The 27,309-nt window shown below is 38.8% G+C and overlaps 1 protein-coding gene across 2 annotated transcripts in view; it reads left to right on the top strand.

Annotated features, from left to right (window-relative positions):
- baiap2b (BAR/IMD domain containing adaptor protein 2b) overlaps positions 1-27,309 on the top strand; it is a 63,738-nt gene extending 36,429 nt beyond the window's left edge. The window contains exons 5-15 of one of the 2 annotated variants that reach the window (XM_053639268.1): positions 235-306; positions 2,599-2,739; positions 9,243-9,395; positions 14,897-15,127; positions 16,620-16,818; positions 17,569-17,770; positions 18,518-18,586; positions 18,857-19,019; positions 20,234-20,271; positions 26,357-26,399; positions 26,931-27,309. In XM_053639268.1, the coding sequence (XP_053495243.1) occupies positions 235-306; positions 2,599-2,739; positions 9,243-9,395; positions 14,897-15,127; positions 16,620-16,818; positions 17,569-17,770; positions 18,518-18,586; positions 18,857-19,019; positions 20,234-20,271; positions 26,357-26,384 (1,296 nt within the window). In that variant the 3' untranslated portion in view covers positions 26,385-26,399; positions 26,931-27,309. Of the gene's footprint in view, positions 1-234; positions 307-2,598; positions 2,740-9,242; positions 9,396-14,896; positions 15,128-16,619; positions 16,819-17,568; positions 17,771-18,517; positions 18,587-18,856; positions 19,020-20,233; positions 20,272-22,638; positions 24,739-26,356; positions 26,400-26,930 lie in introns of those variants that run through there. The other variant, XM_053639267.1, reaches the window with a different exon arrangement.

Below are 27,309 nucleotides of genomic sequence, written 5' to 3'. Positions count from 1 at the left end.
ATACCAACGGAGTGAATATCTTTTGGAAGAATGATGTTCATCCTTCCAGTACAGTTCCAGAGATGTGTAGAATCTCTGCCAAGGAGCACTGAAGCTGTTGTAGCAGCTTTGTAGACTTAATGTTGAAATTCCCTTATTTTTTTTTGGTTATCCATTTGTGTGTCAGACAAGAGAGAGAGAGAGAGGTAGCAATGCCATTACCTCATATATGTACTGCATGCTTTTGTCTCTTAGCTGAAATCCTTCCACAATGAGCTCCTGACAGAACTGGAGAAGAAGGTCGAGCTGGATGCACGCTACTTAAATGTAGGTAACGAATCCACACTCAGAGATGCTGTTGAATTAATATTCTTCTTAAATTTGTTCAAACTAATTCCAAAGTTGCAGTGAACTTTCTCACACTTCAGTTATTTATATAGCTTTTAGAAACAAAACATATTTTCCACACTTCTTTTTTATTTTTTATTTTTTTTACCACTTGCTTATAATTATATATCCTAGTATGTTGGATTTAATGATGTTCTCTTACTTCTGAATTCACCCTGAATTATTTCATATCTGGTGTGTGCTTTCACAATGTAACACAAACTTTATTTTCAGCAAACTGATTAATAAGGCTGTGTATTATATGAGTATTATAATGTGCAGCGCACTTAATGGCAGTCTGCGTGTTAGTGTAACAGCCCTCTTGAGCATTTCTCAGCAAGGAGACTGCATTCAGGGATTCTGTTGATAGTTAAAGAGAGACTAATGCATTTACAGTTTATTCTCCATTGCTCAGGATTAGTTTTCCGTGGTATTCTCCTGGATCTCCTAAATTACAAGTATTTAATCAAATATTCACAGTCCAAATTTAAAGCCCAATTTACACCACACAGGGAAAAAAAACTGCTCATAAATAAACACTATAAGAGCTTATTAAGCAGTGCATAAACATCTTCATAAAGCATATCTCAAAGGAAAACTGCTCTACACTTTTCCCATCAACGTTTGTCTAACATTCAGTAATGGAGGCAGAATTATGATTTCTTGTATTGCATCGAATCGAAAAGGGTACTTCTGGGAATTTGAACAAGTCTGCAGAGATTTACATTTCTGATTCTTTCCCCTTATTAAAACCCTTATGTTTTGTGTGATAATCTCTTAGTATAGCAGAGTCTAAATGAACGTAAAACGGTGCCTGAGGCATCTTTACTGAAGTCTTAAGGACTTATAGTATTACAGCAAAATTCTGACCCCAGTTCTTGTGCACATCTGACCCTAAACCTTGGCAACGAATCACTGATCAATACATAATGGTGTATAATGAAAATATTTAACCTTGCTTTAATACATTTTCATGGCACTGACACTAAATAAAGAAAATAAAGAGAATGTCAGGATTCAGTGAGAAGTGGCAGAAAGCTCTGCAGGTGGAGAGCAAAGGAGACAAAGAGCCACATCTAAAACACAAATGCTGTCTGAAGCAAGGAGTTTTTGGGTGATAGAAAGTGGGCAAAGGTGAGCAAGTAAGCTTTCCATAAAGCGCATAAAACCATAAATGCACTTTCACATTCTGAACATTTGGTTAAAACTAGCACTAGACTAAACTATGTTAGTCACTGTGACATTTAAACACATTTCTTTTTCTTTTGATTTGAGTACTAGGCTTTAAAGTCTTCATGAAATCAAAATTTGAAAAAAAAAAAAAGTTTTGTGACTTTTAGTATGAATATATTAGTCTTAAGGTCATCTATAAGCTAGTGTGCTCCAAAACAATGACCAAATTCTCATTTAGAAGATTCATGCATTCAAAATGTACAGTCTCTCTGTACCACCAATATGGATTAACAATTTTGATGACATCATTCTGCACTTCAGCTTTTCATCAGATTTTCTGTCCAATCAAATGCTCTCTAGAATCAAAAGTGTCCTGCCCCCGACAGTTGTAAGTTTCCTGGCTGTGAGGTAAGCTACAGTAAACAGTATTTTCTACAGTATTTAAAAAGAGGGAGGAGCCAATTGATATGTCCATCCCTGACTTCCTGCTTCAGTGGAAATTACGTCAAAACGTCAAATAATGCTACGCATTTCAAGGCACTTCAGAGGGACTTTAAGCACTTCCTAAAAAAAATCACATCAGAGAAAACCCTATGCTGTTTGCACTAAAATTATTTTAAAAAGTTACTCAATTTAGTGTCAGAAATAATCTTACCAGCCAAGTAACACTTCACTTAGAAAGAATTTGACTTCAAAGTTTCTCCTTTAACAAAGACTAAATAGAATAAAGTAGAATTAAACTGGTACAAGGAAAGGGTGAATACTAGAATAAAATAAAATATATATTTCCGCAGTGCACTGATTTGTGTAAATGATGTTTGTCCAATACGTTATTGAGCAGGGCTACAGCTCAGGGGAAGAAACTGCGTCTATGTCTGGAGGTTTTTATTATCGTGGTTTGCAATCAGTATCTCACCCTTGTCGGAAGTGTTTGAAAAAGTGTGAGAGCAGGATGAGAGGGGTCAGAGACATAGCTGTTATTTTTTATTGTGCATACACAAAAGGTTTGTTAGGACCTTAACCTTTTATCAAAAAGGTCGTTGTGGTTTTGTCCCTCAGGCCGCTTTGAAAAAATACCAGATGGAGCACCGGAGCAAAGGAGAAAGTCTGGAGAAGTGCCAGGCGGAGCTGAAGAAACTGCGACGGAAAAGCCAGCAAGGCAGCAAGAGCGCATCCAAGTATAGAGATAATGAGATGCAGGTAAGAATGAAAATAGTCAATCCAGCTTTAAAGGGCTTTTCCAAAAAAGCTGAATGAGCGAGGTTTGAACGCATTGGCCTCTTTGGGCCTCTCAGCTGGATTTGTACTTGTGGCATGGCTGTGTTTATTCTCTTAAGGCCACTTTATAGCATATGTCAGTATTGCTTTGAATAGATTTCTCAGTTGATCTTGGGCTATGCTGGTGCAAAACATTTGTTACGGTTGAAAGACACCCCACCTACTTAATCTACTTCGGGAACAAAATGTTCTTGCAGATTTACAATGGAAACTGAGTTATCACTTTGGTTATCAGCATCATCCACATCAATCGCTGTCTCATCATCTGAGGTAAAAATCATTCACAGCATTTAGACATGCCTCATTATCATCATCTCTTCACTCACGTGTTAACTGTTCATGCTAACATTGGTGTGGAAATAATCCCTGATTAATTAATTACCATCTGTACAGTGGTGTGAGCATGTTTCTACAAAGTGACTTGATTAGACTTATGTCTGTTTTGCTATGGCGTGTAGCCATCCAGAAAGTTGTTCAAAGCCTGATATTGTCTGTGTGAGGAATTCACTAGTGGGATTTCTAATTTTGACAAATTAATTTGGTCAAACCCTGATTTTTTTTTCTTCATCATTTTTGGCTGTTGTCCCGGAAATACATCTACAGCGACCTTTGACCGTATAACACACAAGCAAGAGTGCTGTTATACTAAATATAAGCACTCTTGGAACGCCTCTTGTCCAGTCAAATTAGTGGACTAGAGCTAACTGTTGTATAACTACTGTATATATTCCAGCCCACTCCCCTAGCTGTTTTATTGAAGAGCAGGGCCCACTCTGCTTATGTAGGTTTGTGGCTTTGTCTAACTACAACTTGTTTGGCATGAACGCCTCTCACCAGAGAGGAGTAATTGTGTTGAGCTGTGGGTTACACTTACCTGGGGTCTGTTCTGCCCTAACAGTAGGTGGGCTACTAATGATACCGTGGAGGCGCACTGCTTTTTAAATGTCTGAGTGTGACGTGTAAATGGTGTGGGTTGTTTGGGCTTGTTGAAGCACTCCACAGGTGTCATGTTATAAAAGAATGGAGGTGAAAGGAGGAGGTGGTTTAATGTGGTTTGCCAAGTAGCCCTCAGGTTTATATGTAGTGCGATTTCAGGGGAATGAAATCTGAGCTTTTTTGCAACCTCAGTTGAGACTGAGTGAATACAGGAAGAGAGAAGGTGTACATATAGGTGTATGTAGTCAGAGAGCACAGCCAGATCTGCTCTCTTGACTCCCAGACATGGACGGCATGGACGATTAGTTGGCACCCTGTCCCGGGTGTCCCCTGCCTTGTGCCCCAAGTTCCCTGGGAGAGGCTCCAGGCTCCCCGTGACCCTCTGTAGGATAAGCAGGATGGAAGATAGATGGAATTTGTGGCATACGACATGGTATTCATGGTACTCTGCTAGGCTCATGGCTTAGATCAAAACACAACTTTTATTTTTTGTTTTGTTTTATTTTGTATATTGCGATCGGTCTGCTTTTTAAAAAAAATAAATTGTAAATAGCTTTCTACAGACTGCTAAGTGATGGTACCCAGCAGCTTACCTAAATGACCTGACTGATTGTGTTATGTGATCTAACTAGATTTAAGCACAGAATTGACTTTTGGCACAATCTATTCCTGTTAGCTAAAAGATGATGTTTATTTACATCTGTAATGGGATAGCCTTTAACTCAGGGCCTAAAATGTCTGCATAATGATACACAGGTGTATTAAGAGCATGTGGAAGTATTCACACTAAGAATATTGTAGCTTGGTTCTACTTCATAACAAGCTTAGCTGTGACTACAGGTTTGGATCGCCGCTGAAGGCCAAAGTTGCGACTCTGGTATCAGGAGTTTGTGCAGTGTGTATAAAGTAATTACTAAGTGATCTTTGGACTTGAGTCCAACAGCAGTACAGCTATGTGCGATGCAGAGCTTTAGCAAATCAATATCTGGAGCTGCCAGGTCTCTGCAACGGCTCCTTGGTTTTCAGAAAACTCAGCTATTTTTAGCTGAGTAGCAGGTGAGAACCTCTAGGTATTTCCTCTGGTAGAACCCGTGTGTGTGTGTCTGTGTGTGTGTGTGTGACCCTTATGGACTTGCACAGACATTTTCTGTAGTTCATGTCTCCCTGGTTCATGTTTTCTTTCAGCTTGCTGTATGTCGCTTGCAGATGAGTGCTTACATCTGCACTGAATAATTCAAGTGTGTATGTGTGTGTGTGTGTGTGTGTGTGTGTGTGTGTGTGTGTGTGTGTGTATGTTCTGGTCACTGCTCTGTGTGAAATCAGTGTATGAATTTTACATGGCAGTGCTGCTAGTCCCTGCTGTGCGTCATGCTGCAGATGAGATCAGCTGGCCATATTAAAGCCTGTGCTACATTAAAGCCTGTGTGAACCTGACACACACACACACACACACACACACACACACACACACACACACACACAATTTTGTCTTATTATACTTGTGAGGACCATATATTGACATAATTATTAATTCTGTGCTACACCTAAATCTAACCCCCAACCACCCACCCCCAACCAAAAAACACACAAACAAAAGCTCATTTTTTGCTTAAAAATGTCCCCACAAGGTCAAAACTGTGCGAAATTCCTATACTTGTTGGGACATTTGGTCCAGACAAAGATTTCAGACAAAAAAGATTTTAGGCAACTACATCCTTACATCTACCCCATCCTCTTCCTGTGCAGACCATCATAACAGTAGAATAAATCTGCATCTCATTGCAGGTTATTAGAGTTTATGGCAAGTGTTCAATATTCATGGAGATTTGTTTAATCTAATAATCTAATGAGATTAATTTAACAAAAAATGAATAAATAAGAATAGCATTATTGTTTCATTATATAATTATACTAACGACATTTGCAGTCAGATTAGAATTTTATCATGTGACTAGCCTTGGAGTGTGATAGTGAGAGAGAGAGAGAGCGAGAGCACGAGAGGGAGCGCGAGAGCGCACATTACTCTTGTGTAATAACTGAAAGACACTGATATGAGCCCCAGAGACTCTCATCCCAACTCGGTTATCTGTAAGAAATGAGCTTGAGGCACATTAATCAAAATGTTTTCAGTATAAGTGCATGTATATTATCATCGCAGGATAAAAAGCAGACCTAGATTCAGAGCCTAAGGATCAGATTTTACAGAGGATTTAAGTCCTTTATAGTTGCTGTGTGCTTACTTAAAAAAAAAAATCACATCTGAACACTCAAATTGATCATGTATGTCAGAGGTCTTGGATCATCATCCACATAACTGTCTATATTAAAAGGTAACTATTTTTCAAGAGCTAAAATGCTACATCAGCATTCCTTATCTTGTAAAGTATTTGCTGAGTTTCACTTTATCATCCAACACACTAACTTCCTTTCACACTTCTCTGAAAATGTGTCTGTCAGAGCCCTGTATACTGTGATGTTTATTATTAAATGGTACAAACAAACATTTTTAATTAATCAGTTATCAACACCTCAAAATTGTAAAAATAAATAAATAAATACATTTTTTAACTCATTTCCAAGAATACATTATTAAATACCATTATACTGAAATCATTCATTCGTTTTCACTAAGCACTGGATCACACTCCACTGGCAATCAATTATTGTGATGCCATAGATTTGACTCAGATTATAACACAGGTTCTATCTATCCATCCATCCATTTTCAGAGTGGCTGGCAGGCCAACAGAGGCAGTTAGCTAGTCTAATTCAAATTAATCTGTAGTTACAGATCTGAAATCAGAGGTTTTTTTGTTGTTGTTGTTTTTTTTTTTTACTGAACTTTGGGAACATGCTTGTTTTGTGTGATAACTGGTAGGTTCATCACCTGCTTCTTGAAAACTTATGGATGCCTGGTGCATTCCTGAATCACACTGAGGTTACATCTACATGGGGGTTACAGTGAGTTCTTTTCAGGGCTCAAAAGCCTCTTTACAAAGCAACAGTAAAGTTAATATTATAGCTCATGGTGAGGTGTACCCACTGTGTACATCCCAAGCCCCACCACTCCAATCACCACACCTCTCACTGGAAAAAGAACAAAGAGAAGAAACAATGACAATAACATTAGTGACAACAACTGCAACAGGGTTTAAAAACTGGATAAAACCTTCTAAAATCAATCTCAGTTGCTTAAGACCAGTTTTAATAACTGCCAGTAATCAAACATATTTCTTTCTGTGCAACTAATGATAAAGTTGGCCACCAATATTAGCTTTTAATGGTCTGCTCTATTTTGGACCAGAGCTTTGAAAAACTCTGTTGCAGTCAGTTAGTGGAAAGGATGTGGACCCAGCATAAAACTTAATAAAACTAAATCCTTTACTGCCTTCTCGACTCCTCCTCTATATTATTTTTGGCCATCTCGTCCTAGTTCTGCTTCTTCGCTATGTTTTTTGCGCTGTACTAGTTAGCCTCTCGCTGTTATTTTGAGTTGGTGTTCTGCAGTAATGGAGATGTGTGTGTGTGTGTGTGTGTGTGTGTGTGTGTGTGTATATATTTATATATACAATAAACAGTTGCAAGCAAAATTATTCAACCCCCATTGCAAATCAGGTTCGAGTCACTCACTGTGATTGGCAGCTCCCTAGTGGTGTCTGAAAGTCAGGCAGTTTGACCTGAGTTCTTCTGTCTAGACTTGCATACTCATACAGCAGTACTGACAAGGTGTGAAAGGCTTATATTAATGTACCTTAATATAACTGCATGTTAACTTGAAACAGGTACTCATTTTCTTTTGTCATGTATTTCTTATGTTAATCAGATCCAGGCTTACTGACTTGACAGCACTCCATGACCTCACTTTAACAGCCACATTGGATTATCCTAACCAAGTGTTAGATGCAGGATACAGTGGATGTGAACATCACCCACAGTACAGTACTGCATTGGAGGCAAATGATTTGCAGTGTAGGGAGGAACATCAGTGTTTGGTTATAAATTGCTAGTCATAAAGTAGAGCTGCCCTTAGTGCTTTTGCTGACTTCTCTGTCTGTGTCTACTTATTACTGACTTAAGAAAATGGGCTTGGTTTATTTTAAACTGTACAAAATGTCAGGATGAAACAGTATCCCGACTGGCATGTGCCTGCTCTATTGTGTAAATAAGTACCATGACGTCTTCTGCATTGTGGCACAGCCATGTGTGGAAATTCCTTGAAGTGCTATGACATCAATATCTTATCCCAGAGCAGTACTCCTTAACACAAATGAGAACCCAAGGTTTTATTCGAGTTCACCCCAAACTTTTTGCTGTGTTTTACCATTACATACCTACATTCTGAATGTATAGCCTATGTTGAATATGGGAGTGAATATAAATGATTAAATTTACGATCTCCTAGCACTTAGGGAGTCTAATGGTGATGACCATGATCTTGGACTATTTTTAATAACCTTGATGAGCTCAGCTATATTCATTAACACTTGGCAGGTGGGAATCACAATATTCCACACACTAGTACCTGTACTCGGTGTAAGTGTCATCCTGGCTCAGGATGAGTCTTACACCTGGCTGAGGTCAGGTTTGTGTATGTGTGTGTGTCTGTGTCGATGTGGGTATGTGTTGCTGGAATACACCGACCTCTGTGGCGCTGTGTCCTTGTTGTTGAAGGACATAGAAGCTATGGCCAACAGAGTAGCAGGGCGTTTGGCATTACATCAGACAGCCATTTTCTGTTGACTAAAAACACAAGACAAAATGGCACTACACTGTATCTTCATTGTGAGTTTGCATACATGTACATATTTAGTAATAAAGATCAACTGGCAAATGTTTTCAACATACAGAAGAGTCCAAAAGTCTGAATTCATGTCCATAACCTGCTTTATTTACTCAATTATGAAGACCAAGGCCCAATTATTCATAGCTAGTACAGTTCAAATAATGTTGGTTCTTAATGTCCGTTGTAGACATCATAATCCTCATACAGCATCAAACTCACTGACTCATAAACATTTAAAAACATATTAAATGTTTTTTAACCATTAAAATGAAATATAGGGCATAATGTACTTTACCGTACCTATACTACCAGTAACAGTCTTTTACTGGGGGGGGGAGACCCAGTATACCCAAAATAGACTAGATAAAATAGTCCCCAGTAGTGATGTTAAACTTTTGGACCCTACTGTACATTTGACCTTTATGTCCAGTGAACATATCAGTGCAACTTAATCTCTTCCTTTTTTTTTTTGGGGGGGGGGGGGTCATCTGATACTCAGCCAAGCTCACTGAATGCATCCATTGCCAGCTTTGCAGCTCATTCAGCTTCAGAATGCTTTATTTGGCGCACTCACATTGCCAGGTAGCATCAAGCTTACATGAGTGTTGTTCAAAGTGTGAGCTTTCTCTCAGCCTGTCTTGAGAGAAGGCTTCAGGCCAGGCTTGGCTGTCTCACACCGCCTCACACCGCCTTCCCTGTCATTCAGTATGTGGAGACCATCAGTAGCAGGCAGAGTGAGCTGGACAGCCACATCGCAGAGGGCTACATAAATGCCCTGACAGAGGAGAGGAGAAGGTACTGCTTCCTGGTGGACCGCCAATGTGCCATAGCCAAGAGCACCAGCACTTACCACACAAAGGTGAGGATCGTTCAGTCAATCCATCTGCTTTCATCACATCATGCTTCTGCTTTATGAATCAGAGAGGGGGCGAACCAGCAGTCATTGAGCCTTAAAATTTAGGTTGCTTGAAAAAATACAATAGGGTCCACTACCAAGTCTGATATGAACAATTTCTTCATTCTTTACTATTGTAAAGCATTTCTATCAAAGTAGTTTAGTAAACAGTAGTAGATAATAGTAGATACTTTTGACTGAAAGCAGAGTTGATGACAATGAATTGATTAATGATGGAATAAAATAGTTCTTGGTAGTAGACACTATTGCACGTGGTAAAAGCCCATGAATATACTTTACATTATTCCTCACCATGTTTAAAGCTTATTAATGAATGTGTGGAGGTCTGAGAAATCCCACTAGATGTTGCTATGGCTGAATTCTGTAAAATAGCTAAAGGTTTAGGTCAAACTTAGACTTGGACTAAGAAATCATATATATATATATATATATATATATATATATATATATATATATATATATATGTATGTTTGTAGTTTTCAGAACTATATTTTGTAGAAAATATTGAAATTTTACCATGTGAAGGGTATTCCCAGGCCACCACACTTGTAAGTTAAATATCCTCCTATGTCATACAGTAATCTCCTACCAATACTACTAATCTATTTTGCTTACTAACATTATCATACTATGGTAAACTACACTTAATAAAGAAGTACACTCATTGATTAGCTGTTTCAGCCCTAAGAATTCCCTCTCTTTACCATCTTATAAAGCAGCATGCTGCTAATTATGTGAAAATGTCTGCTTTACAATGGTCTGCATATGTGAAGTTTTCTTTGTACATGAAATTTTGACAGATGGCTACATTATCACAATGAAACTAGTTTCCCTGAGCACTTCAATAGCTTCTGAGTTCCATTCCTGGACTTGCCTACCTTGCGCGTGAGATTTAATTAAACACTCGGTAGAGCAGATGAATAGACATGGGCCAGTGCCAATGTGCTATGAGCCGCATGCATTGTGTTATACAGACTGTGTGTGAATAGAGGTGAGCTATAGAATAGAGGGGACTCCGGTCTTGTATGGATGAATGAATTTCTATCCTCTGTTCTGTATGTGGCCCACGCTGCTGTATCACTGATAGACAGGGTGGTGGGAAGGAAAGCATATGTAGGGGGAAAATCGAGGAGACGGAGAGGAAGTGAGGCCTACTTCTGCAAGAACATAACAGCCAACAGTAAACCCTATAGATGAGAGAGTGAAAGAGTGCAGATGAATGCGTAGGAAGGCTCAAACTGGTTTGATGAAGACTTTACTGTGTTTGACTGAGATGAAGTTGAACATAATTGTTGTGTAGGAGGATGAAAAGTTGGGTAGAAAATGGGGACACATCCCAACCTCTTTATTCCCTTCCTAGACAGGGAGAAATTAAGAAAGGGAAAATGGGAGAGAATACTAATGACTATGAGTCTGTTGATGAAAATGGATTAATACACACACACACACACATACACATACACACACATACACACACCTACCTTTGGTCTCTGTGTACAAGTCCCATTAGAAAAAAGTTCAGGAAAATCTCAGGAACAGAGTAGTGCTAAAGGAACAGACCTTCTTCCCACAGAGACACCATCATCTCTGGATCTCCACACCGTCGCCCACGGCTAGCACACTCAGACTACTGGGTTGTTAATCATCGTCTGCCACCAAGGCCAACCAAGCAAATAAAGGGTACAGCACGAAGGCTTTCTCCTGATGAGACATGACTTAGAAGTGTGTTTGAGACACAACTCTTTTTTTCATAATACAAACTTTAAAATGTATAATTAGGAAAGAGCTAATTCATATGTATCGAACAATATGGATTAATAAACTAAGTAACAAATACCCATATTTAAAGCTCTTATTTACATCTATATTTATGTCTATAAAGCTGTGTGTGTCTTTATACCACAGCACTGGTGAATTCTTGAATCTGATTTGTCAGAAGATGTTGATTCATTTTCTAAAACAGCAGCTCTGAAAATGACAACAGGAACTAACTTGTGGATGTTTCACAACATTATACACCGATCAGCCATAACTTTAAAGCCACTGACAGGTGAAGTGAATAATACCGATTATCTTGTTACAAAAGGCACCTGTTAAAAGGTGGGATATATTCGAACAGTCAGTTCTCAAAGTTGATGTGTTGGAAGCAGGAAAAATGGGCAAGCGTAAGGATCAGAGTGACTTTGAAAAGGGACAAATTGTGATGGCTAGACGACTGGATCAGAAAATCTCCAAAACAGCAGGTTTTGTGGGGGTGTTCCCGGTATGCAGTGGTTAGTACCTACCAAAAGTGGTCCAAGGAATGACAACCAGTGAACTGGTGACAGGGTCATGGGCACCCAAGGCTCGTTGATGTGCATGGGGAGTGAAGAGTAGCCCGTCTAGTCAGATCCCATATGGAGCTGCTGTAGCACAAATTGCTGAAAAATTTAATGCTGGCTATGATAGAAAAGTGTCAGAACACACAGTGCATCCCAGCCGGAGGAGACAGCGCAATGCTCTAGGCAATGTTCTGCTGGGAAACCTTGGGTTCTGGCATTCATGTGGATGTTACTTTGACACATACAACCTACTTAAACATTGTTGCAGACCAAGAACACCCCTTCATGGCAACGGTATTCCCTAATTGCCCAAGACATTCTTATGAAAAAGACATAGCCAAAAAGATATAATACATGAAGGCATTTTCATGCTACACAATGCATTATCACAGTGTTCATGTTTGCTAGCAAAACAGTAGTACTGCATTTTAAAAATATACATTTATATCTTCTAAAATAAATTATTTAACATGAAATCGGAAAGAAAGTAAAGCACTCCATACAAACATATGTTTTAATGTTAATTCAGCTACCTTATTGTAATTAACAATTTATCTGTAAATTATTCATCATTGCAAACAAAATTGTAACATTTATGTTGAAATTTAAGGGGTTGATCAATTACTTCTTAATGGGCCGTATTTATGACGACAGGCTTAAGCATTATTCAGAAGTTACGTGAGCATTTGAGTAAAACAGAGGCATGTCTCAGGTACATGTGATTCATTTTATCATCCACAAAAAAAGTTTTAATCAGAGACTTTTTTTTTTTAATAGATGCAATTCTGAACTACACTTACTTGATGTGAGATGAATGCTCAGTCAGCTTATCCTTCAAACTGTCAGCATGTTTTCTTTACAGGACAGGACATCACATCACAGTAACCAAACCACTGGCATTATTTTATTACTTCATCAACTCAAAATAGCGAATTAAATGCATGATATAATCACCTACATCCCTATATGATTTTGATTTAGTATCTTGTGGCCACATTAAGTTGTGTGCACAATTAACTGTCAGCCACTATGTTGAAAAAGATAATAAATAAATCAACAAATAAAATGCAAAAAGGATAGATCGGGCTCAATCCAGTGCTATTTTATTAACTGCTGTATAATGAGGGTGGAAGACATATTGTTAAATTAAACCAAATGTACATGTGATATTACACTTAGCACTGTTCATACCTCAATCTACTGACAATATGTTTGTTTAAATCTGGCAGTCCTGAGGTGTAAATGATGGCAATTTGCATAATCTGAATGGCGAGCCCAAAAAATTGACCTGTCTAGCCCATCTCCAAATATGCATAACTTTCCCCATGTAAATATTGGGCATAAGTCACCAGCTGTGCGTATGACCGTTAATGAAAACAGTGAAGTCCATCAGTGCTGGAAAAGATTTATATCTATGATATCTGTATTGTGATCAAACTTTATGACAGACTTTCTCCCCAAATAGGCTTTTAGACTGATGGTACTCTATGTCCCTGACCTAGTGAACTAGTATAAGGATGTGTTTTGATAGAGACTACAAAACACTTCTGTACGTTGCTCTGGATAAAGATGTCAGCTAAATGTCATAAATGTAACTGTAAACATTAGCATCGCCAACTCGTACTTCTCCCTCCTTGTCCTTGCACATTTGTTCTCAAAACACACACAAATGGCCATTAGTGCCCTAGTCAGGTTGGTCACGATGCCCTCTGCAGGTGCCCATGTGGGTGCCAGGCTGGCAGCGTGGGTGATAATTGCCTCAGCAGGGGAACCTTTCGAGTGTGACTCAGAGAAAGGAGTATGTAGGTGGTCTCTCTCTGTTTCTCTGTCTGTTTATCTGTCTGCCTGTCAATATTTCTTTCACCTTCTCTCTCTATAGGTCTTGATAATTTATTCTCTGCTCTCTACCTTTTTAATTTCTCAACCAGAACTGAATATACTATAAATGAATAAATGGAGGAATATATAAATCAGCAGTTAAAAAAAAAGACCATGCAAGGATCGATAAGGATTAATGTATATTTTGACAAATGCCCTGGAAAATTTGGCCACTTCCTGTTCATATCTGTATTTGTATCCATTGGATCCAATGAACACAATTTATTCATTCCAAATAATGTATTGTTATTCAGGTTTCATCCCTAATGTGTAGCAGTGTAAATTGAGGGGGTGGGATTGGTTTGTGCGTAGGAAAAGGTTTGTCAGTGATTCCACTGCAATTTTGACTCACTTTACAGGCGGTAGAGGACGCCAAACATTACAAACTGCTTTTTTAAAGGGGCGGCAGCTGCAAAATGTTGGCAGTGCGCTTAGATACTGTACCATCTGACTGGACAGGCATTGTCATTCCCGTCCATGCACTGTACACAAAGATGGCATTAATTAAATGTCCTTGCTCTATGGGTAACCTGTAAAAATCCAGTTTTCTTTCCTTTCTGCAGCGTAGGCAAGTTTGTGCTCCTGAGCTCTGAGTTTCTTGTCTCAATGCCCAGTTGGGACCTAGAGCCAAGAATAGTGTGGGGTAATGCGGTGATATCTGGCCCTGTGTGTGTGTGTGTGTGTGTGTGTGTGTGTGTGTGTGTGTGTGTGTGTGTGTGTGTGTGTGTGTGTGTGTGTGTGTGTGTGTGTGTGTGTGTGTGTGTGTGTGTGTGTGTGTGTGTGTGTGTGTGTGTGTGTGTGTGTGTGTGTGTGTGTGTCTGTGTATGGGAGGGAAGGTGGAGTGGGAACAGACAAAGCAGGTCTTAAGGTGTAAGATTGATGTTTCATTGCTTTAAAGTAGCACAGCAAAGAGCAAAGCCTCCGTGTTTTAGAGGAGTATAATAGAGTGGTGAAGAGGGATCACTCTATCACTCTCTCTGTATCACAGACTCTAATCAATGTGGATTTAAGTGCGCTTGCACTTTACTTGAGGTGTGTGTGTGTGTGTGTGTGTGTGTGTAGAAAGACCTTTTGGTCTTTGGTAAAGTTTCCTTTACTGAAGCTATACTTTCTATAATATTGGCTATATATTTTGTGATTGTACCCAGCCATCTGTATGTATCTTTACACAATTCATTTAGACTCATGTCTTCCACTAGTTGATAGCTCTGTTAAAATTGAAAATATTTGTGTGTGTGTGCTCAGGGTAAAGACCTGCTGATGCAGAAGATCCCGATGTGGCAGCAGGCATGTTCTGACCCCCATAAACTCCCAGACCGAGCTGTTCACCTTGCACAGCAGATGAGCTCAGGGGGAACACTGGGTACAGGACAACAGCATGCCTCTAAATCTAATTTGGTGATCTCAGATCCCATACCAGGAGCCAAACCTTTACCTGTTTCACCTGAACTGGCTGCTCTCATGGGCAACCAACAGGTGAGTGAAGGATATGGCTCAAATTGGTTAAGGCCAGCTTAGCTCCATTTCACATGGTTTTTAGAGCTTTCAAGTTTTTTGGGTTTTTTTTTTTTTTTTCTTTTAAGGAAAAAAAAAGAGACATATCGCGCTAACCAGTGATCCTCAGTTTGTCAATGCGGAGAATGTCTTTACATCATTAAACCAGTGAATACATTTTTAGAAAGTACACTTAATAACTCCTGCTGCCTGGTGCGATGGTCACTTTATGGTTTTGTATACTAAAAGGTTTTCATCCATCTTTGTTGTTGATATTGGAGGGACAGTTTTCGTTTATGTTTACTCTGGTATGTTGCACAATAGCCGAATCATAATCATCATCTTACTTAAAGATGTGAAAACTGCATACGTTTTATCATTTATAATGTACTATAGCCTCGTACCTAAGAACTGCTGCTGTGATCATAAGAATATTCATAATGAATATCCGTGCAACATAAATATTGAGAATTCAGTCTGTCTGAACTCAGGTTGATTGGGTTCTGTGATGATATAGTATATGTGCAACTTCATTTATTCATATATTCATGTATTATATTCATGTATTCATTTGTTTGTTTGTTCGTTTGTTCATTCATCTACAGTAAGTGCTTTATTCTGGTCAGGGTTGCGGTGGATTCAGAGCCTATCCCTGGAACACTGGGTGTGAGGCTAGAATACATTTTGAATAGGATACCAGTCCTCACATCTAGAGGCAATTTAGTGTACCCAATCCACCTGCCAACACGTTTTTGGGAGGTGAGAGGAGGCCAGAGAACCCAAGGGAAATGCTATCCACTGCGCCTACGCAAAACTTTCAAGGCCTTAATGTGTAGCTCAAGTGGTTTAGAGGCAACTTAATTAAATATTGAAATCATAACTTTTACCCAGTTTAACTGAAACAGCCATGGGGATCCATTCTGTTTCTTTCCTTCTTTTTTTCCTTCAATAGTAGTGATATTAAAAGACTAACCCTGGAGCTTCATTCATAGTGGGTTATTACAAAAGAGAAAATGTACTCCCTTTTCAGTGTATATGCACCATGCTTAAATCTGACAGTTTCAGCCTACAGCAGTTTTCCTGCATAAATTAGGAATACTGTTCTATGTTGTAGTGTAATGATTTTATGGACAAGTCGTTAATACAAGATACGGTACGCTTAGGTTCGTTTGGAGGGATTGAGAAAAGGCTATACAGCTACTAATCAGTGGTACATGAATTAGTGCATTTTCTTGAGAAGGCTATATAGAACTTACGGGTAACTTCACAGCAGGGTATTTTGAGCAGAAAGAACAGAAACACTGGGTTGTTTGAAAAGACTAACAGTTCTGGAGAAGTGTACTATTTCAGAGGAAATCTGTTTATTTGCTGATGTCAGCGAACCTGAAACCAGGAGGAAGCTATTGAATAAGAGTAATTCTGATTGTAATAAAGGGCTCCGTAATGACCTGGCACATTTCTGCTGCCTCCCCAGAGGATGATGGGAATGGAAAGTGTTCCAATGTTGAATGGAACATCTGGGGCACATGGAGAGGACTACCAGCACTGGATGGATAGCCAAGCTGCACAGGCCAAATCGGCTTCAACACAGGTCCACCGGCAAAGCGGTGAGATCTACTCTAACACACTGCCTGTCCGCAAAGTGGCACCAACCAAGAGCAAGAGCACTGTGGGTAAGCACATGTAGCCTTTAGAGAAACAGTGACTTTTTTTTTTTTGGGGAAAATTATTATCCTTGTTATACACACACTAAAGGGAGGGGCTTTAGCTTACTTCAGCCATTAGATATACCTTAAACTGGATGGAATATGGACAAGGACAGATGTTGTTTCCTGGTAAAAGTAGGTGACTTGCTGGAGCAATCCTTCCTTTTCTCCCTCTCTCTATATTAGAAGACAGTGTCTCTTGCACTCTGGCGATATGAGTCCAAACATGCTTAATGAAAACAGGCCAGAACTGGAGGGAATAGAAAGGACAGGCTTTAAAAAGCCAGGAAAATGGGTGAAGGACACAGCTGGTGTCTGGTGGTATTTTCAAGTGCTTTAAAAGCAAAGTTCTGGAGGAAAACAGTTGACATGCAATGTATAGTCAAGTGAAAAAATAAGTACACCTCTATTATCCTATATCCTAAGAACTGTTTCAAAGAGGATCAAATCTTTAGTTGTCCAAATATGTCAAAAAAGCCAACAATTTCCATGGGGTGTATTATATGACTATATAGAAATTCTGTGGCCCAGTTTGTTCCTACAAATGTATGAAATATAGAACACCTCTATATCATAGTTAAATACTATAGTGAACATTTGCTTTATCATCCTGTTTTGATTAGTTTTGCCCACTTCAGCCATCCCCTTTGCCTTTGTTTTGATCATTCATGCCTCTGACTGTTACTAGACCACCAACTCTTTAACCTTTGAACACAGCAGAGACACAGACACTGCCTAGGTCGAGCTCAGTTGCGGCTGGCCTGGAGAGGAATGGGCGGACCCGTGTCCAGGCAATCTTTTCACACTCAGCCGGAGACAACAATACACTGCTCAGCTTCATTGAAGGCGACATTATCACACTGCTGGTGCCCGAGGCCCGGGACGGGTGGCACTATGGAGAGAGTGAGAAGACGAGGATGTGAGTGGCACATGTCTAAAATAATTTAGACACATTGCTCTGAAAACATGTTTACATATTTACATGAACAGAAAACCTGTTTAAGTACACAGTACAAAAAACTGTGTACTCAAACACAAAATCATGTTTAATCAAACTAAATACTATTTGCTTGAGCAATTATTTACTAAAATTGAAAACTGTTTATTCAAACAAATACCCTGTTAACTCAAACAGAAAACCTGTTCCATCACAATTACTGGGGGTAGTTGATAAAATCTATTAGTAAATGGGGCAGTGGTGGTTTGGCGGTTAAGGCGCTGGGTTACTGGTGGGGAGGTCGGGGGTTCAAGCCCCAGCACTGCCAAGCTGCCACTGTTGGGCCCTTGAGCAAGGCCCTTAATCCTCTCTGCTCCAGGGGTGCTGTATCATGGCTGACCCTGTGCTCTGACCCCAGCTTCATGACATGCTGGGGTATGCAAAGAAAAGAATTTCACTGTGCATATATATATATATATATATGTGACCAATAAAGACTCATTATCATTAAATGCTTTACATAATTATGCCAGTCTTCGGTGTAAATCCAACACTACAAGCATTACATTCTATCAAAAACATCTTCTAAAATGGACATGAGAGAAAGTGATTAGGTAGTTTTATTCTACTAGTTCACATTGCACTCATTAGATTGAAAAATAAAAAGATGACATGTGTATTACTTACACGAATCGTGCTTGATGTTGAATTTGTATTTCTATACACCAGGCGAGGATGGTTCCCCTTCTCCTACACCAGAGTGATCCCCGAGACAGACGGCAGCCGACTCGGCGTCAGGTAATACAAAACAGTCACAATTAACACCTTTTTCGCAAGTGGGAGGTTAGACCCGCCTCCTCATCGCCTAGCCTTTTTTTACAGTCCATTGATTTGACATAAGGACAGTGGTTTTTAAGAAGAGAATACAGTATATTTGTGGGAATATGATAAATTCACCAGGGCTAAATTAACTATGCATTAATTTAGCATCACTGATTTTACCGTTAAAACAGTTTACTGTGTGCATGCTTAATTGATAGTTGACTAATATGAAGTTTGTGGGTGTAGTTTTCAGCATGGTAGGAGCTGCAGCACAGGGAATCTTCTTGAGAGAGAACCGATGGTTCTGCCGTCTCCAGATTACGGCCCTACCACTAGGCTAATGGCACAGAACGCCTCACTGGGCAGACATCAGAGAACATACAGCGTTGCAACGCCAGGATTCTCGCAGGTGTGCGCACACACACACACACACACACACACACACACACTCACTCACTGTATATATGAGCAGTCTCCCAATGTACTGTATTATGTGTACTCCATACGTCAGTTGATTCAGGCACGTCGGTGAATATAAATATATATGTATATGTTAAATCATCAGTGTATTAGTAAAATGACCTAGTAACTCAAACAATTTGCAGCCAGGACCAATCTAATTTCACTGTACATACAGGTTGTGCAGGTATGTACATGTTTATAGCATATGAGGAATGAAACAGAAAATAAATGTAGTGAGATGCAGCTGGTCTGCACATGCTCAACAGCCCAGTGGGGATGAGCTCCATTAGAGCCGCCAGCATAAAGGACGTTTCAGAACATTACCCCCAGCAATTTGTGTGTGTGTGTGCGCATGTGAGAAGAACCTGGACTCAGCTGAGAGAGAGAGAGAGAGAGAGAGAGACATAGAGAGAGAGAGATAGATATAGAGAGACATAGACAGAGAGAGAGAGAGAGAGAGAGAGGTGTCGAGAGGTGTCACTAGATGATTGGATTAATGGTGTATAGGCCTTCATGTGGAAAAAAACATTAAAATTCATGGAACAATGGTTTGACTGAATAGATAAAAAATCTTTTCTAAACTTGTAACCGGTTTTTGCTTAAGCACCACATTCTTCAAAATCTTCCTGTTTACCTTTAAGCACAAGAACATTTCATTATATGGGTTGAATCAAATGAGTTAATATAGTTTGCAAATAATCACAAAATGGTTAGTTTAAGTGACAGGCTGGGAGGTCCCAACACAGTGCATTAGAATAAGAGTAATGTTAAACTAATTGAAAATTGTTAAACTTTATTAAACACTGCTTGCTTCCATACTTTTGACATATACAGTAGTGTATGTTCTGGCTGTTATCTTAACTGACAGAGGAGTGATGCTTAAATGTAATACACCCTGTACGCTTACATCAGGCTGCCACCATGTGCCCTGTACACTATTTATGAGCTTATTCGGTCTGCCCTGACTTCATCTGTAGTGCACTGTAACACACTTTGTAGTGCCAATTTAACGCACTACTACTCCCACCTAGTGGCCATTCAGCTCTCACACACTTGAACCTCATATTTAATGGAGGTTGAGGATTTGAGATTCACATTAGCTGTGCTAATATGCAGCATGATTAAGCACATTAATTACACGTTGTTTTTCTTTTCCCACAGCAAGGGCTTGACGGCTACGAGGCCCGTTTCCCAACAAGGTAAGACTTTCAGATTTTACAGAGTTTAGTCACAGAACTCTTACAGTTACTGTAGAATTGTTCGGTCAATAAATAATGCCATGCATTAGGGAGGTTTTAAATTCTGTTTAAGTCTTTTCTATTTTTCATTGTCCCATTTTCTATTATGTATTGACCTTTTTTTAGTTTTATTCAACTAAATTATCACATAGTTAATCCAAACCATTATGAATGTGGCAAGCAACAGTTTCTGTCTGCTTGACCTGCAGCTGAAGCTGGCATCTCTAATAGAAGCTTGTGGAGCTCTTGGCTAAAACTTGATCAGGTGGGCAGGTGACCAATCGGTGCACCCAAACCCATGATGGACAGATGGAGGTTAAACCTCCTGTTGTTTAAATGGGTTTGAAAATCCTTAGAAGTACCCCATAGTGATTTCCAAAAAAAAAAAAAAAAACTCCTCTCCCATAGATGATAAGCATTGTATCAACAGGTTTATTCATTTATGATGATGGTGCCACACAACTTTGTTTGAAAAAGTAAAGAACATATTCGTGCAAAACATTTATTCTGTCTGCTGAAAAGAAAGTAAACCGCTTGGCACAGCAGAGCTGGTCACCAGCATTATCAATATAATGCGTACTGGTTACACATAAGCAACCAGCAAGACCTGCTTTAGCTGTAGTGTTCTGCTAGTCAACCAGCACCAGACCAACTAATTAGCACATGCTGCATTCATGACTAAGTGGAAACTGGAGTGTTTCTGACTCTCTTTGTTTCTGACTCTAAAAAGGAAAAATCTGTTTGAATCGACGCAGAGTTCATAATTCCCACCCGCAAAGTTAGAGCTTCATAGCTCTGACTTCTCCACATTTCAGATCCATGATGTCAATTTGTAGTGAAAAGTAAGAACAAGATATAACAGCAAGAGTTTAAAACTTTCTAGAATACATCAGCCTTCCTCGGTTTTCTCTTGCTCCCTTTGAAAGTTAATAAGTGTAAGAGTCCTAAAATGTTGAAAAGCACTGACGCTGGAGGCTCCTTCCATAAATTTGAAATAAAAGTCTCCTCACAGAAAACCTCACCATATTGACTTTTTTTTTTTTTTTTTTTTTTTAATCCTCGTATGTGGAGCATACATAATACAAGTCCCCATGTAAGTTGTTACTATAGAAATGATAACATTGTAGTCTGCAAGCGCTGTATCAACGCACTTGTTCTAATGACAGAGCTGTAGTTATAGAAAATGAATCCTTCTGACTAATTAGATTAATCACACTAATAATAAATAAATAAATAACAGTAAGTGCTGCAAAACAGTACAAAGTAAACACTGACTTCATGCGCCTGTGCTCTTCTGGGGTGCTTGTGCATATAGTTTCAAATTTGTTTCACATAAAAAGTGCTAACTTTTTCCTTTTTAGTGAAGGTCTTGTGAACTCTGAGTCAATGGGGAAACAGTTATCATGAATGCAGCATAAGTCAAAGGTGTTTGTTTTTTTTCCAGCAGGGTAGAAATGTATTTGTTCATCTATGGAGAAAATTCCCCGTCCTTTTTAGTAACATACCAAACTGCAGGATTTAAATTCATATCCTATTCTATGGATTCTATATTTCTTTGCTTTATTGTTTGTTTTGTTATCCCATCCCATTTTGTGTTTGTTTTTGACCCTTGCTTTTGCTTATTCCATGTTGGTCTTTGTATTTTATTCCTTACGTATGTATTAGCTTTTGAGTTCTGTGGTGGGACGAGAATTAAGCAAAAGCCAGGAAAATAGTCTAAACCTACTGTAACCCCCACTTCCTGCCAGATATCACAAGGAGCTGTATAATCCCTCTATTCGGATTTACTGGGGCTTTTTGCAGTACAGTTACAGTAATAGTCCCAGCTTAAATGAACATGCATGGATAGCTGTAAGGGCTTTTGTTTGGTTATTTCATGAGAATTTATAAAACATTCCTCATCAAGGAGCACAGCACTTCCTATTGTTACATCTAGGATTTAAATCACACAACAGCTGTACTGCAAAAAATACCACCTCAGACAGGATCCCATTCCACTACCATTAGCTTGAGGATAAAAACATTAAACAGAATGCTAATGATGAGTAAAAGCCATTGGCCACCAATTAGCATTATGCAAATGATGCCATGCTAAATGGCGGCTAGCTGCTTTTATTCATTGCCTGCAGCATTAGCATTGTTGGTTTAATTATGCCTTTAATTATATCACTATTTAGCACTGATGACTGAACTTAGCGTAATTAACCGTAGCTTTGTGTCATTCACTGAGCTCCTTGTGCTCATCCTGCAGTGTTGCATTGTTGTTGTTGTTGTGTGGGTGTGTGTCTGAACCCAACCTGGCAGCCTCTCCCTCTTCTTGTTCCACAGTTCGGAGATCAAATTGATTTCGACAGTGTGAAAGGACAGACACACAGACACCAACCGTCCTTCTCCCCTCACTCCCTCACTCGGTTGTTTCCCTCACTCGTCCATCCGCCTTTTCACCCACCAAAGAAGAGGAGAAACGCCCACCTTCCCTTTCCCTCTTATTACACCACTCGTTAGCTCTTATAAATCTCCACGGAACAGTTCTCACAACGCTTCAGTTTTGAGGACTACGGGTCTGTTGTTAATGAGCTCACTGAAATGGACTCAGAAAAACAGTGAATATGTAACTCTTGCTTTTCTTTCATGCATATTGAAAGTGCATATTCTTTGGGTTGCAGAAATGGGTCTAAAATCTGTGGCTGCAGATGAGGCTGCAGTAGTGAATGGCTGCTTGATGCTTTACATTTTTACATTTTAAGTGAAGGAAAAGCTCTTTTACTTTGTCAGACAAATGAGCTTTCTTACACAAGTGATGTAATCCTCACAGTCAGCCAAAGTCTGTTCTTTTTTCTTTTTTTTTATTGCACTTAACATTTAAGATGTTCTGTAGAAGACAGCTCGTTCTTCATTTGTGCTCCTTGAAATCCCTGAAGAATAAATGACCGAAATTGTCTTTACAGCTATGTCTGTATCCATATGGCTGTTTCTCAAACAACAAGTAGAATGTCCGAGAGTCTGAATCTGACAGCATCTAAATGATATCAGTCCCAAAATCCCATTACAAACACATCACAGAAATAAAAGTACAGATCTATCTGTGTAGCTGTCTAGCTTCAAACATCCAACCAAGATTAAACAGCTCCATCACTATCCAGGCCTGAATGAAAACACGGATGTTTTTGTTAAAAGCTACATGCCACCATGTTGATTTTCCAAATCAGAACCATAATTTCTTGGGAAGCTGTGTCTCTTGTACATATTTAAATTACATTTGTAGATACAATAAGATGGCAGGTTGGTGGCACATAGGTAGTGTTGCTTCCTCATAGCTCCAAGGTCCCTGGTTTGATCCTGAGCTTGGGTTATTGTCTTTCCACTCTATGTGAGTTCTCCAGTTTCCTCAAATGTCCCAAAAGCATGCTAGCAGGTGGACTTGCAACTCTAAATTGCACAGAGATATGACTGGGTGTGTATATGGTGCCCTGCAATGGACTGGTGAGAGAGAGGCTCTGGATCCACCATGGTTACACCAAGTGGTATCTGAAGATGAATAAGCGATCCGATTTTTGTGCTCAAGGTGCTCACTGGTGCTCACGGTCTGTTAAGTTTGTTTTCTGTTAATGCCAAGATGTATTTGTCCTTCTGTGCTGAAAATAATCTGTACTGAATACAAATAATCGCATTTACTGAGCTAATTAAAAGTAAGTCAAATGATAGGTAGAACGTGATGTTCTTCTGTTCATTTGATGCTGTGACAAGAATCCAGTCAAATTTAGCTTTCTAATAGGTGCTCTAGCCTTCTCTCAGCTCACGTGAGGTTGTGTTGTAATGAAAAACATTCTTCTTTCCCACCACTCACTGTCTGAATAATGGATGAAAAATTATGTGACGTGTTTTGTTTTCTGTTCTACTGAGTAGCCAAGTAATGAGCTATGCATCTCAAAGCACTGTTCTGATCATTAGCACTGTGTGCATCTTCAAAGTCCTGCCCTCGTTCCCTCGTCACTCGCAGCTGTTTCCCAGATCCCCCACACACACTTACTGCATTTGCTGTTTGAAGGCGTAATTTAATGCTTGAAACATCTCATGATTATACATGCCTCCCAGTGGAAAATGATGTAAAGTGTTGCACATTAGAAAAGTATGTAGCTGGCTGCATCTGTCTCTCTCCTCTCATTGTCCTCTCATGTCTCAATTTGTCTTTCAGTGTGTGTGTGACAAATCTGAACTCTTCATTTCCTTTTTTGCCAACCCTGTCCATCTCTTTTTTGATAAATTTAGACACAAAAGCAGTAAGGGGTCAACGACTGGAAGCTGCCAGTGCTTCTTCTTTCTGCATTAGAATAAAGCCGAGGCATGACTGCCACGTTCTTCTCAGTCCTGGTGCCCAAATGGAAACACTCGATCTACTCAGTCTGTCTTTGTGCTTTGGAATGCTAACACGTGGATGTAAAGATCTAAATATATATATATATATATATATATATATATATATATATATATATATATATATATATATATATATATTAATAAACAGATAAATAGACCCTCAATATTATACAGAGGGAATATACTGTATATAAACATGCATGCATTTTGGGGGAACTCCAAAAACAGTGTAATGTTGCAGCATAACCTCAAATGTATGGTGACTTTCTACTTCGAAAACCTGAATAAAACTGTGTATTGAGATGAGAGCATGGAGTCATTCCTCAAGCTGTCTTTGATTAACTCTTGTCTGAACTCACGTCTTCATAAATGTGCTTGTTTGTTGCTATAGAAATTGTTTAACACTTATGTAATAAAGTTTAGCAATAATTTGTTATACAAGTAACCTTTTTTCACAACTCTACTCTATGACTGTCAGTCTGGGATTATGTCACACTTTGATCAAGTTATTGAATAGCTACATGCCGTAGTAAAATGGACAGTCAGTATAGAATCTATATCTTTAATATTCTCCTATTTCACTTTTGGTGGTAACCTGACTTTAAAAAGTTTACTTCTAGTTGAGATGCATGCAAAAGAGAAGCAGATTTGCAGTTCAGGCATGTAGTTTTTAGAAATCTATAAAGTAGAAATATGTCAATTTCACCAGGTGAAGCGTTTTCTCGGGCTGCCAAACATATTGGATTTATTTTTGGAACGTGACCCAATGATCACTACAGATTTTAAAGCCAGTTAAGTGTAACGCTGTGATTTTTCCATTACTCTATCCATGGCACACTTTTCAAGCCTTTAGTCTACCAACATACTGTTTCTTAATTTTTTTTTTAAAAATCCACATTTTGGTCTATTTTTAGACAAATGCTATATTCCATTACCTGAGAAAAGCAGCATTTCTAGCTTCCCCAGCTGTTTTTCTTACCTACACATTTGAAGTCATAAGTGTTGTGAATATGTCTGGGGGGTGAGAGAGACAGAGAGAATCTGTGGTGAGTGACGTATGTTTTTGAGCTTTAATATGCTCTCTTCACATCACTGTCATTTGTACTTCACCCTTACACAGGAGACTCTCTGGGACGTACTGTGTCTTGTGTATTTGTTTGTTTGTTTATCTCTTTGCTAGTTTGCCCATTAAGAACCTTAATTTACAGAGGTGCTGTATTTTTTGGCTCATTAACACACATATTAGTAATTCTGTTTGTAACTATTGATAAGATCATTGACCCTTTACTCCAGGAGCTTTCGGCAGGTCCAGGCTTGGATTCCTTTTTCTACAAACCTTTCCCATTTGTTTCACTATACAAATAATATGCTTTAAAATGAATAATTAAATAATTAGCTGAGAGTTTATAAGCGAGTAATGTTGCTTTTTATCACAATGGCAGCAAGAGAAAGAGAACTTTAATAATCCTACAGAGACGTAATATGTAGTACTTTTACATAGTCCATGGACGGTAAGATGTAAACTTTAACCAAATATGAACCATGTAAGTCTGCTGATCGTAACCAGTTTTAGAAGTCATGTTGTCAAATTACTTAGATCCAAAGTTCTAACATTTTGTTAATTATTAAGACAAGCTTTCAAACACAAGGTTTCTTTTTATTCTTTCAGCATGGGCCCCGAATTTGCCCGCTTTTGAATGAGCAATAATGACGTAAGTGACTTATTGCCTTTTGCATTCAGCTATGAAAAGTTAAGATTTGATTTTCTTCATGGACCATTACCCATGGCATTAATTGGCTTTTTATTCACGCTCCACTTAACTCACCTGAAGATTTTATTAAATTGTTGGAATTTCTTAGTATCCTTCATCTTAGGAATAAACTTGTGCAACTTGAATAATCTAACATTTAACCAAAAGTTCGATTCAGTGGAAGAATAAGAGATTGTTGCACAATTGTATTCCTTGAAAAGCTAATAATTCTCATCGCAACTGCTTGCAAACCAAGTATTTCACTGCCAAAATATTATGCATATAGGATTTTATATTTATAAGTGAAATTCAAGCTTTATCAATGTTTGGAAAACCTTCTTTTTAATTTCTTTACATGTCAAATGACTGGCTCGATTTTGGCACAGTGGATCTGCTTTTAGCATGTACTATATACAGACAGCAAGCTTTTGAACATCTCGACATATGTTCCTCTGTCAAGTGAATAGTCAGTGTTGTGGTTTGTGTTTGTAGACGTCCAGATCCTTTCAGTACCTTCATGTCTTGACAGTGCCACAACAGCTCCATCCACGAGCAGAGATGTCAGCTGGTCGCTGCTGAGGACCTCACATCTACAGTTCTCCTTTCTAAACATTACAGCTTTAATAAAGAGACCTCCAGTAAAGCTGCTATACTTTTATGCACATGCCAAGGTTACACAGGCTGAACTGGGACTGTATTTCCAACAGTGAAACATGACACAGATGCTGTTTCTAACTTTTATGTGCAAATACATTTTGTTGTACATTATTATTATTATTTATTTATTATTATTATTATTATTATTATTATTATTATTATTATTATTATTATTATTACCAGTAGTAGTAGTAGTAGTAGTAGCAGTAGTAAT

This window comes from Ictalurus furcatus, chromosome 13, assembly GCF_023375685.1.
Source record: "Ictalurus furcatus strain D&B chromosome 13, Billie_1.0, whole genome shotgun sequence".
In the NCBI taxonomy this organism is placed as follows: domain Eukaryota; kingdom Metazoa; phylum Chordata; class Actinopteri; order Siluriformes; family Ictaluridae; genus Ictalurus; species Ictalurus furcatus.
Note: the sequence above shows the minus strand (reverse complement) of the source record. Positions and strands in the feature narration are given on the sequence as shown.